Source organism: Oncorhynchus clarkii, chromosome 31 (genome assembly GCF_045791955.1).
Source record: "Oncorhynchus clarkii lewisi isolate Uvic-CL-2024 chromosome 31, UVic_Ocla_1.0, whole genome shotgun sequence".
Classification (NCBI taxonomy): Eukaryota; Metazoa; Chordata; class Actinopteri; order Salmoniformes; family Salmonidae; genus Oncorhynchus; species Oncorhynchus clarkii.
In genome coordinates this window covers 12,779,044-12,794,495 of record NC_092177.1, presented here as the reverse complement: position 1 = coordinate 12,794,495, position 15,452 = coordinate 12,779,044, and the positions used below count along the sequence as shown (strand labels likewise).

The following is a 15,452-nucleotide window of genomic DNA, read 5'->3' as shown; positions in this document are numbered from 1 at the left end:
ACCACATTCTATTCTATTCCATTATATGACCAAATGGTTCCAACATGTCTCTCTCTCTCTCAGGAGACCACATTCTTTTCTATTCCATTATATGACGGTTCCAACATGTCTCTCTCTCAGGAGACCACATTATTTTCTATTCCATTATATGACGGTTCCAACATGTCTCTCTCTCTCTCAGGAGACCACATTCTTTTCTATTCCATTATATGACCAAATGGTTCCAACATGTCTCTCTCTCAGGAGACCACATTCTTTTCTATTCCATTATATGACGGTTCCAACATGTCTCTCTCTCTCAGGAGACCACATTCTATTCTATTCTATTCCATTATATGATGGTTCCAACATGTCTCTCTCTCTCTCAGGAGACCACATTCTTTTCTATTCTATTCCATTATATGACGGTTCCAACATGTCTCTCTCTCAGGAGACCAAATTCTTTTCTATTCCATTATATGACGGTTCCAACATGTCTCTCTCTCTCTCAGGAGACCACATTCTTTTCTATTCCATTATATGACGGTTCCAACATGTCTCTCTCTCAGGAGACCACATTCTTTTCTATTCCATTATATGACGGTTCCAACATGTCTCTCTCTCTCTCAGGAGACCACATTCTTTTCTATTCCATTATATGACCAAATGGTTCCAACATGTCTCTCTCTCTCTCAGGAGACCACATTCTTTTCTATTCCATTATATGACGGTTCCAACATGTCTCTCTCTCTCAGGAGACCACATTCTATTCTATTCTATTCCATTATATGATGGTTCCAACATGTCTCTCTCTCTCTCAGGAGACCACATTCTTTTCTATTCTATTCCATTATATGACGGTTCCAACATGTCTCTCTCTCAGGAGACCAAATTCTTTTCTATTCCATTATATGACGGTTCCAACATGTCTCTCTCTCAGGAGACCACATTCTTTTCTATTCCATTATATAACGGTTCCAACATGTCTCTCCCTCTCTCAGGAGACCAAATTATTTTCTATTCCATTATATGATGGTTCCAACATGTCTCTCTCTCTCAGGAGATGATTCTGAAGCGGGCAGCAGACATGGCAGAGGCGTTGTACACAACGTTGCCACGCAGCCACAACCAGCTGACTGGGATGGGCAGCGGCTCCGTCCACGCCGGCATGATGGCCGTCAACTCCTTCCCCGGGTCAGAGGTCACACAGATAGCCAATCAGGGTGAGCCAAAACACAGGAACCAGGAATGTACATGTTTTTTTGTGTAGTGAATGAAAACGACTTATCTGTTTTATTTTTCCTCTCATAATTATCTTTTTCTCTGTCTCTCTCTTGATTTCTCTTTATTTATCTCTCCGTCTCTCCTCTCTCTTTACCCCCCAACCCCACCTCCTCTCTGTCTCTCTCTTGATTTCTCTTTATTTATCTCAATTCAATTCAATTCAAGGGCTTTATTGGCATGGGAAACATGTGTTAACATTGCCAAAGCAAGTGAGGTAGACAACATACAAAGTGAATATATAAAGTGAAAAACAACTAAAATTAACAGTAAACATTACACATACAGAGGTTTCAAAACAGTAAAGACATTACAAATGTCATATTATATATATATATACAAATGGTTAAAGGACACAAGATAAAATAAATAAGCATAAATATGGGTTGTATTTACAATGGTGTGTGTTCTTCACTGGTTGCCCTTTTCTCGTGGCAACAGGTCACAAATCTTGCTGCTGTGATGGCACACTGTGGAATTTCACCCAGTAGATATGGGAGTTTTTCAAATTTGGATTTGTTTTCGAATTCTTTGTGGATCTGTGTAATCTGAAGGAAATATGTCTCTCTAATATGGTCATACATTGGGCAGGAGGTTAGGAAGTGCAGCTCAGTTTCCACCTCATTTTGTGGGCAGTGAGCACATAGCCTGTCTTCTCTTGAGAGCCAGGTCTGCCTACGGCGGCCTTTCTCAATAGCAAGGCTATGCTCACTGAGTCTGTACATAGTCAAAGCTTTCCTTAATTTTGGGTCAGTCACAGTGGTCAGGTATTCTGCCGCTGTGTACTCTCTGTTTAGGGCCAAATAGCATTCTAGTTTGCTCTGTTTTTTTTGTTAATTCTTTCCAATGTGTCAAGTAATTATCTTTTTGTTTTCTCATGATTTGTCTGTCTCCTCTCTCTTTACCCCCCAACCCCACCTCCTCTCTGTCTCTCTCTTGATTTCTCTTTATTTATCTCTCTGTCTCTCCTCTCTTTTCCCACTAACCCCACCTCCTCTCTGTCTCTCCTCTCTCTTTCCTCCTTAACCCCACCTTCTCTCTGTATCACTCTCTCCCCCTCCTCTCCTGCTCTCTCTCCCTCTCTGTCTCTCCTCTCTTTACCCCCCAACCCCACCTCCTCTCTGTCTCTCCTCTCTTTCCCCCCCTAACCCCACATCCTCACATCCCACCTTCTCTGTATCACTCTTTCACCCCTCCTCTCCCGCTCTCTCTCCTCCCCTCTCTCCCCTGACTCCCCATGTCTCTCCTCTCCTTCTCTACCTCTAGGTTACAGTAGGAGTAGCAGTAGTGCATCTCCTCATGGTTATGTCCCCAGCACCACTCCACAGCAGACCAGCTACAGCTCTGTTTCCACTAGCATGAACGGCTACACTAACTCTGGCATGACCACGCTAGGAACCTCACCCAACTTCCTCAACGGGTCAGCCACCAACTCACCCTATGCTAGTGAGTACCACACTACACTGTCCACACTACACACTAAACCCTCCACACTATGCACCTTATACCATTGAGTGCCACAATAAAAACCCTCCACACTATATCCTACGCTAGTGAGTAACACACTAAACCCTCCACATTATACCCTGCGCCCTACATCCCATGCCCTACAGTAAATGCCTATACTGTACCTCTCGAAAGATATAACAATGGATTTAAGAAAGATAGATTGCCAAAAGAGAGAGAGAGAGAGAGAGATAGAAGATAGAAAAGTACAATGAAAAAGAAAGGGGCAGTGAAAGACCATCGGTTTCTTTAAGACCACCTTTTATCTGTGTGTTAGAACAGACTGTCTAAAATGGCTGTTCTCATTCTCTTTCCTCCTCCCCCAGCTGTCTATAATGGCTGTTCTCAGTCTCTCTCCTCCTCCCCCAGCTGTGTATAATGGCTATTCTCATTCTCTCTCCTCCTCCCCCAGCTGTCTATAATGGCTGTTCTCATTCTCTCTCCTCCTCCCCCAGCTGTCTATAATGGCTGTTCTCATTCTCTCTCCTCCTCCCCCAGCTGTGTATAATGGCTGTTCTCATTCTCTCTCCTCCTCCCCCAGCTGTGTATAATGGCTGTTCTCATTCTCTATCCTCCTCCCCCAGCTGTGTATAATGGCTGTTCTCATTCTCTCTCCTCCTCACCAAGCTGTCTATAATGGCTGTCCTCAGTCTCTCTCCTCCCCCAGCTGTCTATAATGGCTGTTCTCATTCTCTCTCCTCCTCCCCCAGCTGTGTATAATGGCTGTTCTCATTCTCTCTCCTCCCCCCCCTACATTAAAGACCCTTAATTAAATCAATAAACTAATTGCAGGAGAAGCAATTCAATTCCAGCTCTTTGATTCTCTTCGATGTTAACACGAATTTGAACATGCTCAAACGGCCCAGCGATGACAGCAGACACTTTCAATCAAACACACACAGGGAGACACGCATGCATGCAGGCACGCACACACACACACACACACACACACACACACACACACACACTACACAGACACTTTTGATCAATACCTTCCTGCTGGCCGGCTTAGTACTTCCAATTGTCATTAATTGATTTGTTAGATCCCCTTAAATGGATTAATGGTTGCGTCCCAAAAGGTGACTAATTCCCTACACACTACACTACTTTTGTTCAGAGCCCTATGTGCTCTGGTCAAAACAAGTGCACTATATAGGCTGTCATTTGGGACGGGTCTTATGACTTTACGTGCTTGTGGTGGGGGTTTGTCAGGACGGGCAGAGCTATAAAATGTAACTGAACATATTTTGTGTTTTGGGTATCTCTTGTAATGTATCCACAATGTTCCCAGAACATAATTAAACGTTCTGGGAACCTTTAAAGAACTCAAAGGCTGCTCTGTCAACATTCTTTCAACATCAAAGGAATGTTTTCTGCACCCTGATACAAACATTATCTGAATGTCAGCACAACTGGACAGTTTTAGTGTTTTGAAAACCTAGATCTTGTCATATCCCCACAATGTTCCCACAACCTAAATAAACATTCTGGGAACCTTTAAAAGAACAAAATAAATGTGTTCTCAGAACATTCTTACAACTTCAGGTTAATGTTTTATACAAAAATGATATAATCATCACCCTGACTGGACAGTTTTTGTGTTATGAGAGTATTTACCACAACCTAGCTAATGTTCTAGGTACATTCACAGAATAAATGTTGGTTTGCTGGGAAAACATTACTGCTACGTTGTGTTATTACAGTCCCTGAAAACCTAATGGCAACTTTTGGGGAAAGTTACGTGTTGGTTGTTACAGATGTTGTGCACACGGATATTTCATTTAAAACATTTTATTTTAAAATAAAAATGTTATCATCCTAATTGTTAGATAAAGCCGTAACTAATGGGAATCTTAACTAATGATCTGGGAATGTTCCCAGTTTGCTGGGTTGTCTGTAAGATCAATAACAGCTGAACTGCATCCTGTTGTCTGTAAGATCTATAACAGATGAACTGAGTCCCGTTGTCTGTAAGATATATAACAGATGAACTGAGTCCTGTTGTCTGTTAATGAATTTTTTTGCAAATTATGGTGGAAAATAAGTATTTGGTCACCTACAAACAAGCAAGATTTCTGGCTCTCACAGACCTGTAACTTCTTCTTTAAGAGGCTCCTCTGTCCTCCCCTCGTTACCTGTATTAATGGCACCTGTTTGAACTTGTTATCAGTATAAAAGACATCTGTCCACAACCTCAAACAGTCACACTCCAAACTCCACTATGGCCAAGACCAAAGAGCTGTCAAAGGACACCAGAAACAAAATTGTAGACCTGCACCAGGCTGGGAAGACTGAATCTGCAATAGGTAAGCAGCTTGGTTTGAAGAAATCAACTGTGGGAGCAATTATTAGGAAATGGAAGACATACAAGACCACTGATAATCTCCCTCGATCTGTGGCTCCACGCAAGATCTCACCCCGTGGGGTCAAAATTATCACAAGAACGGTGATCAAAAATCCCAGAACCACACGGGGGGACCTAGTGAATGACTTGCAGAGAGCTGGGACCAAAGTAACAAAGCCTACCATCAGTAACACACTACGCCGCCAGGGACTCAAATCCTGCAGTGCCAGACGTGTCCCCCTGCTTAAGCCAGTACATGTCCAGGCCCGTCTGAAGTTTGCTAGAGAGCATTTGGATGATCCAGAAGAAGATTGGGAGAATGTCATATGGTCAGATGAAACCAAAATATAACTTTTTGGTAGAAACTCAACTCGTCGTGTTTGGAGGACAAAGAATGCTGAGTTGCATCCAAAGAACACCATACCTACTGTGAAGCATGGGGGTGGAAACATCATGCTTTGGGACTGTTTTTCTGCAAAGGGACCAGGACAACTGATCCGTGTATAGGAAAGAATGCATGGGGCCATGTATCGTGAGATTTTGAGAGAAAACCTCCTTCCATCAGCAAGGGCATTGAAGATGAAACGTGGCTTGGTCTTTCAGCATGACAATGACCCAAACACACCGCCCGGGCAACAAAGGAGTGGCTTCATAAGAAGCATTTCAAGGTCCTGGAGTGGCCTAGCCAGTCTCCAGATCTCAACCCCATAGAAAATCTTTGGAGGGAATTGGGGCCATGTATCATGAGATTTTGAGAGAAAACCATGTTGAAGTCCGTGTTGCCCAGCAACAGCCCCAAAACATCACTGCTCTAGAGGAGATCTGCATGGAGGAATGGGCCAAAAGACCAGCAACAGTGTGTGAAAGAGTTTGTGAAGACTTACAGAAAACGTTTGACCTCTGTCATTGCCAACAAAGGGTATATAACAAAGTATTGAGATAAACTTTTGTTATTGACCAAATACTTATTTTCCACCATAATTTGCAAATAAATTCATTAAAAATCCTACAATGTGATATTCTAGATTTTTTTTTCTAATTTTGTCTGTCATAGTTGAAGTGTACCTATGATGAAAATGACAGGCCTCTCTCATCTTTTTAAGTGGGAGAACTTGCACAATTGGTGGCTGACTAAATACTTTTTTCCCCACTGTATGTGGGAACTCCTTCCTGACTGTTGGAAAGCATTCCAGGTGAAGCTTGTTGAGAGAATGCTAAGAGTGTGCAAAGCTGTCATCAAGTCAAAGGGTGGCTATTTGGAGAATCTCAAATATAAAATATATTTTGATTTGTTTAACAATTTTTGGTTACTACATGATTTCATATGTGTTATTTCATAGTTTTGATGTCTTCATTGTGTCACAATGGTCCCTCTCATTGTTCGGGCGGTGTTCGGCGGTCGACGTCACCGACCTTCTAGCCATCACTGATCCATTTTTCATTTTCCATTGGTTTTGTCTTGTCTTCCTTCACCCCTGGTTCCAATTCCATCAATGACATGTTGTGTATTTAACCCTCTGTTTCCCCTCATGTCCTGGTCAGAGATTGTTTGATTGTATGTTTGTGTATTATGTGTTGGTGCGCGACGGGTTTTGTACCCACTTTTTAATGTTTTGTATTTTGGTTTTTGAGTTTTGTGAAGCACTGATTTAACAACTCCGTTTATACCAAGTTCAATTCTCCTACGCCTGACTTCCCTGCCACCAACATACACCCGTTACACATTATTATTCTACAATGTAGAAAATAGTCAAATTAAAGCAAAACCCTTAAATGTGTAGGTGTTCTAAAACGTTTGACCAGTAGTGTAATCTTTGTCCTGTTGTCTGTAAGATATATAACAGCTGAACTGAGTCCTGTTGTCTGTAAGATCTATAACAGCTGAACTGAGTCCTGTTGTCTGTAAGATATATAACAGCTGAACTGAGTCCTGTTGTCTGTAAGATCTATAACAGCTGAACTGAGTTCCTGTTGTCTGTAAGATCTATAACAGCTGAACTGAGTCCTGTTGTCTGTAAGATATATAACAGCTGAACTGAGTCCTGTTGTCTGTAAGATATATAACAGCTGAACTGAGTCCTGTTGTCTGTAAGATCTATAACAGCTGAACTGAGTTCCTGTTGTCTGTAAGATCTATAACAGCTGAACTGAGTCCTGTTGTCTGTAAGATCTATAACAGATGAACTGAGTCCTGTTGTCCGTAAGATCTATAACAGCTGAACTTAGTAAGATGGCACCAACAGATATGGCAGCTCTGCTTCTAGCTCCTAAGCAATGTTTCAGTATTGTTTCTTACATTATTATCCCAGAATTTTTTGGGGTGTTATTACATACAGACGGAACTAACTTTTGGATATCAGAGCGGCGCTAAATCCCCAGCATTACGACCAGAAATAAGACTTTCCCAAATTAGATCCTTTGTTCGTACCCCCCAGGGCAAGTGAACTTATTCCAGAGGCTGCGCCAAAACACTGCCTGGTGGAGAAGAGATATTTGGAGTGGACTTCTAGTCCGACTCAGGAGGCGTGCACACCGTCCACCGCTTCCAAGTATTTTATCGCAAATTTTCAGTCTCTGGATAATAAAGTAGATGAGCTCAGGGCGAAGATCTCATTCCAGAGAGACATCAGGGATTGTAACATACTCGGATTCATGGAAACATGGCTCTCTTGGGATATACTGTCCCCATCCATACAGCCAGCTGTGTACATCTCACAGTACATCGCACAGATTGGAATAAAGAACTCTCTGGGAAGAAGAAAGGTGGGGGTGTATGTTTCGTGATTAACTACTCATAGTGTGATTGTGATAACATACAGAAACTCAAGTCCTTTTGTTCACCCGACCTAGAATACCTCACAAACAAATGCCGACTGTATTACCTCCCAAGATAATTCTATTCGGTTATAGTAAAGGCCCTCTATACCTCCTCTCTAGCCGATACCACGATGGCTCTTAATTACTACACTGGACGTTATGCAAACTGGAAACAACATATCCTGAGGCTGCATTTATTGTAGCTGGGGATTTTAACAAAGCAAATTTGAGGAAAACGCTACCAAAGTTCTACCAACACTTTGACTGTAGTACTCTCGCTGGGAAAACATTGGACCACTGCTACTCAACTTTTCGGAATACCTACAAGGCCCTACCCCCGCCCTCCCTTCGGCAAATCTGATCATGACTCCATTTTGCTCCTCCCTTCCTAAAGGCAGAAACTCAAACAGGATGTACTCGTGCTAAGGTCTATTCAACGCTGGTCTGACAAATTGAAATCCATGCTTCAAGATTGTTTTGATCAAGCGAACTGGTATATGTTCCGGGTAGCCTCTGAGAATAACATCGAAAAATACACAGATATGATGACTGAGTTCATCAGAAAGTGTATAGGAGATGCTGTACCCACTGTGACTATTAAAACCTACCCAAACTAGAAACCGTGGATAGATGGTAGCATTTGCACAAAACTGAAAGCGCGAACCACCGCATTTAACCATGGCAAGGTGACTGGGAATATGGCCTAATACAAACAGTGTAAAAGTAATGATGGACTGTCATTTCTCTTTGCTTATTTGAGCTGTTCTTGCCATAAATGGACTTGGTCTTTTAACAAATAGGGCTATCTTCTGTACCCTCCCCTACCTTGTCACAACACAACTGATTGGCTCAAACACATTAAAAAGGAAATAAATTCCACAAATTAACTTTTAACAAGGCACACCTGTTTATTGAAATGCATTCCAGGTGACTACCTCATGAAACTGGTTGAGAGAAGGCCAAGAGTGTGTAAAGCTGTCATCAAGGCAAAGGGTGGTTACTTTGAAGAATCTCAAATATAACATATATTTTAATTTGTTTAACACTTTTTTGGTTACTACATGATTCCATATGTGTTATTTCATAGTTTTGATGTCTTCACTGTTATTCTACAAAGCTGAAAATAGTACAATTAAAGAAAAAACCTGGAATGGCTAGATGAGACCAAACTTAGGACTGGTTCTGTACATAGACTTGGAATCCCTTGCCACTTTAATAATGGAACACTAGTCACTTTAATCATGTTTAAATAATGTTTACATACTGCTTTACTCATCTCATTGGTATATACTGTATTCTATTCTACTGTATTTTAGTCAATAGCACTCATTGCTCAATCTACTATTAATATATTTCTTAATTCCATTATTTTACTTTTAGATGTATGTGTATTGCTGTGAATTGTTTTAGATACTACTGCACTGTTAGATACTACTGCACTGTTGGAGCTAGGAACACAAGCACTTCGCTACACCTGCAATAGCATTTGTTAAATATGTGTATGTGATTTGATTTGTTGTCTGTAAAATATATAACAGCTGAACTGAGTCCTGTTATCCCTCCTGTTTTCATCTGTTGACCAGTCCCCTTCTGTTCCTCTCGCCTCCCCCTCCTCTGTTCTCGTCCCTCTCTCTAACCCTGTCTCTATCCTCCACTTTCCTCATTTCTTTCCTGCCCTCCCCCCTCCCTCCTCCCCTCCAGTCGTTCCCTCCAGTCCCACCATGGCCTCCACCACCAATCTTTCATCCAACTGCAGTAGTTCTTCAGGCATCTTCTCCTTCTCTCCGGCCAACATGGTGTCTGCTGCGGTCAAACAGAAGAGCGCCTTCGCCCCCGTTGTACGGCCGCAGACCTCCCCTCCACTCACCTGCACCAGCGCTATTGCTAACGGACTGCAAGGTGAGCTAGCTTGTTGGCTGCTTAGCTTGTTGGCTGCTTAGCTTGTTGGCTGCTTAGCTTGTTGGCTGCTTAGCTTGTTGGCTGCTTAGCTTGTTGGCTGCTTAGCTTGTTGGCTGCTTAGCTTGTGCTGCTTAGCTTGTTGGCTGCTTAGCTTGTTAGCGAGGCAGTAATTAGTCTATGGTCTGTTGGTGAGTTAGCTAGTCAATCCAGCTCTATACCGCTCTCCATACCCCCATCCCCTTTTATAATAATGTTGTTTTCTTTACCCTCCTGTCCTACTTTCCCCTATTCTACTTCTTCCATCTTGACCCCCCCGGTATTTCTATTTTTGTCTCCCTCTCTTCCTCCCCTCTAGTAGATCAGTCTTTTGTGGACTCTAGCAAGTACTCCTCCTCCAGCTCTCTTCAGGGTCTGGCCTTCTCCTGAAGTATGTTAGCTCTCTCTGTCTCTCTCTCTCACTCCATTTAATCACCCATCCCTCTTTCTCTTCTCCTCCCTTTCATGGTCTTCTGTAGATTATATGCTTCACTCCAGCCATCATACCAACTCCACAGGGTTTTCTCTCCTTGTCCACAGGATTTCCCTTCCTCTTTATTTGTCTTCTTCTAGTCTAGTTGATTCTCATATGATCAGAGGGACCAAGTGGGGTGTTGCGGCTAATACTAAGCTAGCTGAAAATAGTGTAATAGTTCTTCCCTTCAGAGTGGCCCGTTGCGTTGACTTTATGGGTCATAAGAAAACCTCTAAATCCTTTAGGTTGGTCACAGCAGGGAAACATTCAAACATGTGCGAACCACTGCTTTAGTCAGACCTTATGGCAGACTAAAGCAGTAGATAGACCTTATGGCAATCTACTGCTTTAGTCTGCCGTAAGGTCTATCTACTGCTTTAGTCTGCCGTAAGGTCTATCTACTGCTTTAGTCTGCCATAAGGTCTATCTACTGCTTTAGTCTGCCGTATGGTCTATCTACTGCTTTAGTCTGCCGTAAGGTCTATCTACTGCTTTAGTCTGCCGTAAGGTCTATCTACTGCTTTAGTCTGCCGTAAGGTCTATCTACTGCTTTAGTCTGCCATAAGGTCTATCTACTGCTTTACGTCTGCCGTAAGGTCTATCTACTGCTTTAGTCTGCCGTAAGGTCTATCTACTGCTTTAGTCTGCCGTAAGGTCTATCTACTGCTTTAGTCTGCCGTAAGGTATATCTACTGCTTTAGTCTGCCGTAAGGTCTATCTACTGCTTTAGTCTGCCATAAGGTCTATCTACTGCTTTAGTCTGCCGTAAGGTCTATCTACTGCTTTAGTCTGCCGTAAGGTCTATCTACTGCTTTAGTCTTCCGTAAGGTCTATCTACTGCTTTAGTCTGCCATAAGGTCTATCTACTGCTTTAGTCTGCCGTAAGGTCTATCTACTGCTTTAGTCTGCCGTAAGGTCTATCTACTGCTTTAGTCTGCCGTAAGGTCTATCTACTGCTTTAGTCTGCCGTAAGGTCTATCTACTGCTTTAGTCTGCCGTAAGGTCTATCTACTGCTTTAGTCTGCCGTAAGGTCTATCTACTGCTTTAGTCTGCCGTAAGGTCTATCTACTGCTTTAGTCTGCCGTAAGGTCTATCTACTGCTTTAGTCTGCCGTAAGGTCTATCTACTGCCGTAAGGTCCATACAAGTTGATAGAGGTGCTGATCTACCGACAGTGAGATGATGGATATGACTGCTACTCTTCTTCTCTTCCTCTCTTCCTCTTGCCATCTCTTCCCCTCTCTCCTTCTCTTCCTTTCTCTCTCTCTTTCCCTTCCTCCCTTCCTCTCTTCCTCTCCCTCTCTCTCGCTCCCTCCCTCCCTCTATTCATCTCTTCTTCTCTCTCTCTCTCTCCCTCTCTCTCTCTCTCCCTCTCTTCTCTCCTTCTCTTCCTCTCTCACTCCCTTCCTCTCTTCCTCACCCTCTTTTCCTCTCTCTTCCCCTCTCTCTCTCTCCCTCTCTCTTCCCCTCTCTCTCTCCCTCTCTCTTCCCCTCTCTCTCTCCCTCTCTTCCTCACTCTGCTCTTTCTCTCTCTTCCCCTCTCCCTCTCTTCCTCTCTCCCTCTCGCTCTATTCCTCTCTTATTCTCTCTGCTCTTTCTCTCTACATGTTGATGACAGCTGACCACAGTGACCTGGCCATCGGTCTGCTACTCAGACACACAAAAACACAACAAAACACACACACACACACACACACACACACACACATATACATACACACACAGGTCCTTTATTAATCCCACTGAACTGGAGACAGGACATAAGCTTAGAATGAGTGGGACAGGAATCAATACATGGTCAACAACACATCACTGTGTTGTCTTCATGTTGGCACTATGAGAGAGTTCCACACTCAGTGGAATCCTGCAGTTTCGCAGTATTCCAATTTATATTTCCTTATAAATTGTCACTAAAATATATGTTAACAAGCCGTTAATAAAAACAGAGCCCGTGCAGGGGTGTGTGGTACACCAATGAACACAATAGAAGTTAACAGGCCTTAAATGGCACCATAGTGCACTACTTGGCCATGGTCAAAACTAGTGACTCCATAAGGAGTTGGGGGCCATGTGACGCAGCCTTGGAAGAGCTGGTTAGACCACAGAATAGCATGAAGAGATTCTGAAAACACAATGAGCTGTTTCAACTGCAGCCTGTGTGTTCCATGTTGGCTGAGACACAGAGAGATGTTATGGTTTTGAAGGGGCGAGAGAGAGAGTTCTTTGTACACCAGATGCTGGAACACATTTGATGTTATGTGACTGTTCTGATGAAACACAGACTGACCTCTCTGTTTCCCCCTCTTTCTTTATTTTTGTCATTCTCTCTCCCTCTCTCTCTACCTCTCTCTCTACCTCTCTCTCTCCCTCTCCCTTGCTCTCTCCCTCTCTACCTCTCTCTCTATCTCTCTCTCTACCTCTCTCTCTACCTCTCTCTCCCTTGCTCTCTACCTTTCTCTCTCCCTTTCTACCTCTCTCTTTACCTCTCTCTCTCTCTACCTCTCTCTCTCTACCTCTCTCTCTCTCTACCTCTCTATCTCCCTCTCTCTCTCTCTACCTCTCTCTCTCTCTCTCTCTCTCTCTCTCCCCCCCTATACCTCTCTGTCTCGCTCCCCTTCCTCTCTTCCCACAAACAGTGATTCCCGGGATGATTGTTCCATCCATGAAGATCTGTGAACGTTGAGGATTTGGGAATGTTGACAGGAAGAGAACGTGTCTGATGTGTCTCTGTGTCACACTCCTACCCTCTGGACCGGAATAGAATACTGAACTCAAAATGGAAGCCTTGTTAAACTCAGGCCTTTGTAGAAGGAATCTCATTGGAAGGAAGAAGGATGAAGAAGAGGACGAAAATAACATTTTTGATGTAATTTCCTTTCCCTGTGAATTTGTGAACCTTCTCAGACACAACTTGGAGTCAAATAATAAAGTTATTTAAAATTAATTGAACTGTATTGAAATGAATTTGATTTAATGGAATTGATAATATGTATGACCTCATGACCCTGTCCACACCCCAATTGAGTGATAATATGTATGACCTCATGACCCTGTCCACACCACAGTTCAGTGACAATATGACTGACCTCATGACAAAATCATTTATTTATGTTTTCTGTGTATTTATTGGTATAATGTTTAAGTTTGATCTATTGTATGCCTTCTTACAGACTGTAACACGTACAAACAACACTGAAGCTGATTGGCTATAAGGGTTTGTGTAAGTAGATAGCTCCAACATGACTGGATAGGAGTTAACAGGGGTTGTAACAAAGTTGTCTCGTATCAGTTTACATTTAGTAACTGTAAACAATGTATAGCCTCAAAACACGGTTAAACTTAGAATCTCCATCTCATGGCTGGTCAGTCCTTGCATCCATAGCCCTGTCTATGGATTTGAGAGTAGTTACATATCTCCATCTCATGGCTGGTCAGTCCTTGCATCCATAGCCCTGTCTATGGATTTGAGAGTAGTTACATATCTCCATCTCATGGCTGGTCAGTCCTTGCATCCATAGCCCTGTCTATGGATTTGAGAGTAGTTACATATCTCCATCTCTCAGCTTTTTACTGAAACAGTGGTGGGGACAATAGTTTGTTATTAATTCAACTGCGGAATGCCCCTTTAAAGGTTTAAAACAGGCTGAGCTGAAAGAACTGAACTTCTACAATGTTGATGAATATTTTTGCTGCTTACTTATCAAAGAAATGCAATCAGAGATGTGCGATTCCCTTTTCATTTCAATCAGAAAACACATTTTTATAAAATATCAGATTAGAAGTACTATTTATGTAATATATTTGTGTTTATAAATATCAAATTGATGGGTTCATGATTGGATTTATTTTGCTTTGTTTTACCAAAGTTATACATTAAATATAATATAAACATGAATATGTTTTTAGGCAGCTCTCGACACAGATGGTCGTTTCACTGTCAAGCTCTCATCTACTGTATACTTAGCAGGAAGCACGGATTTGGAGACAAATGGGGGAGTTCTGTATAAAGTTCTCATTTAAGTCATGTATTTATCTTTTCTATGTGTACATTTTGCATTGCTTCTTGACCCTAATTCTGTTTTTTTCTGTGTTAGTTTATAAGTGTCAAAGTGTCACAGAGTTCTGTTTTGTCACCCACTATGTACAGTGCCTTGCGAAAGTATTCGGCCCCCTTGAACTTTGCGACCTTTTGCCACATTTCAGGCTTCAAACATAAAGATATAAAACTGTATTTTTTTGTGAAGAATCAACAACAAGTGGAACACAATCATGAAGTGGAACGACATTTATTGGATATTTCAAACTTTTTTAACAAATCAAAAACTGAAAAATTGGGCGTGCAAAATTATTCAGCCCCTTTACTTTCAGTGCAGCAAACTCTCTCCAGAAGTTCAGTGAGGATCTCTGAATGATCCAATGTTGACCTAAATGACTAATGATGATAAATACAATCCACCTGTGTGTAATCAAGTCTCCGTATAAATGCACCTGCACTGTGATAGTCTCAGAGGTCCGTTAAAAGCGCAGAGAGCATCATGAAGAACAAGGAACACACCAGGCAGGTCCGAGATACTGTTGTGAAGAAGTTTAAAGCCGGATTTGGATACAAAAAGATTTCCCAAGCTTTAAACATCCCAAGGAGCACTGTGCAAGCGATAATATTGAAATGGAAGGAGTATCAGACCACTGCAAATCTACCAAGACCTGGCCGTCCCTCTAAACTTTCAGCTCATACAAGGAGAAGACTGATCAGAGATGCAGCCAAGAGGCCCATGATCACTCTGGATGAACTGCAGAGATCTACAGCTGAGGTGGGAGACTCTGTCCATAGGACAACAATCATTCGTATATTGCACAAATCTGGCCTTTATGGAAGAGTGGCAAGAAGAAAGCCATTTCTTAAAGATATCCATACAAAGTGTTGTTTAAAGTTTGCCAAAAGCCACCGGGGAGACACACCAAACATGTGGAAGAAGGTGCTCTGGTCAGATGAAACCAAAATTGAACTTTTTGGCAACAATGCAAAACGTTATGTTTGGCGTAAAAGCAACACAGCTGAACACACCATCCCCACTGTCAAACATGGTGGTGGCAGCATCATGGTTTGGGCCTGCT

The 15,452-nt window shown here is 42.4% G+C and overlaps 1 protein-coding gene across 1 annotated transcript in view; it reads left to right on the top strand.

Moving 5' to 3' along the window:
* The window catches only part of LOC139390755 (transcription factor COE1-A-like), a 127,287-nt gene extending 113,862 nt beyond the window's left edge, over positions 1 to 13,425 (top strand). The window contains exons 13-16 of the mRNA XM_071138105.1: positions 1,040 to 1,202; positions 2,527 to 2,706; positions 9,629 to 9,826; positions 12,974 to 13,425. Of these exons, the coding sequence (XP_070994206.1) occupies positions 1,040 to 1,202; positions 2,527 to 2,706; positions 9,629 to 9,826; positions 12,974 to 13,020 (588 nt within the window). The 3' untranslated portion in view covers positions 13,021 to 13,425. The remainder of the gene's footprint in view (positions 1 to 1,039; positions 1,203 to 2,526; positions 2,707 to 9,628; positions 9,827 to 12,973) is intronic.
* Positions 13,426 to 15,452: the final 2,027 nt, after the last annotated feature.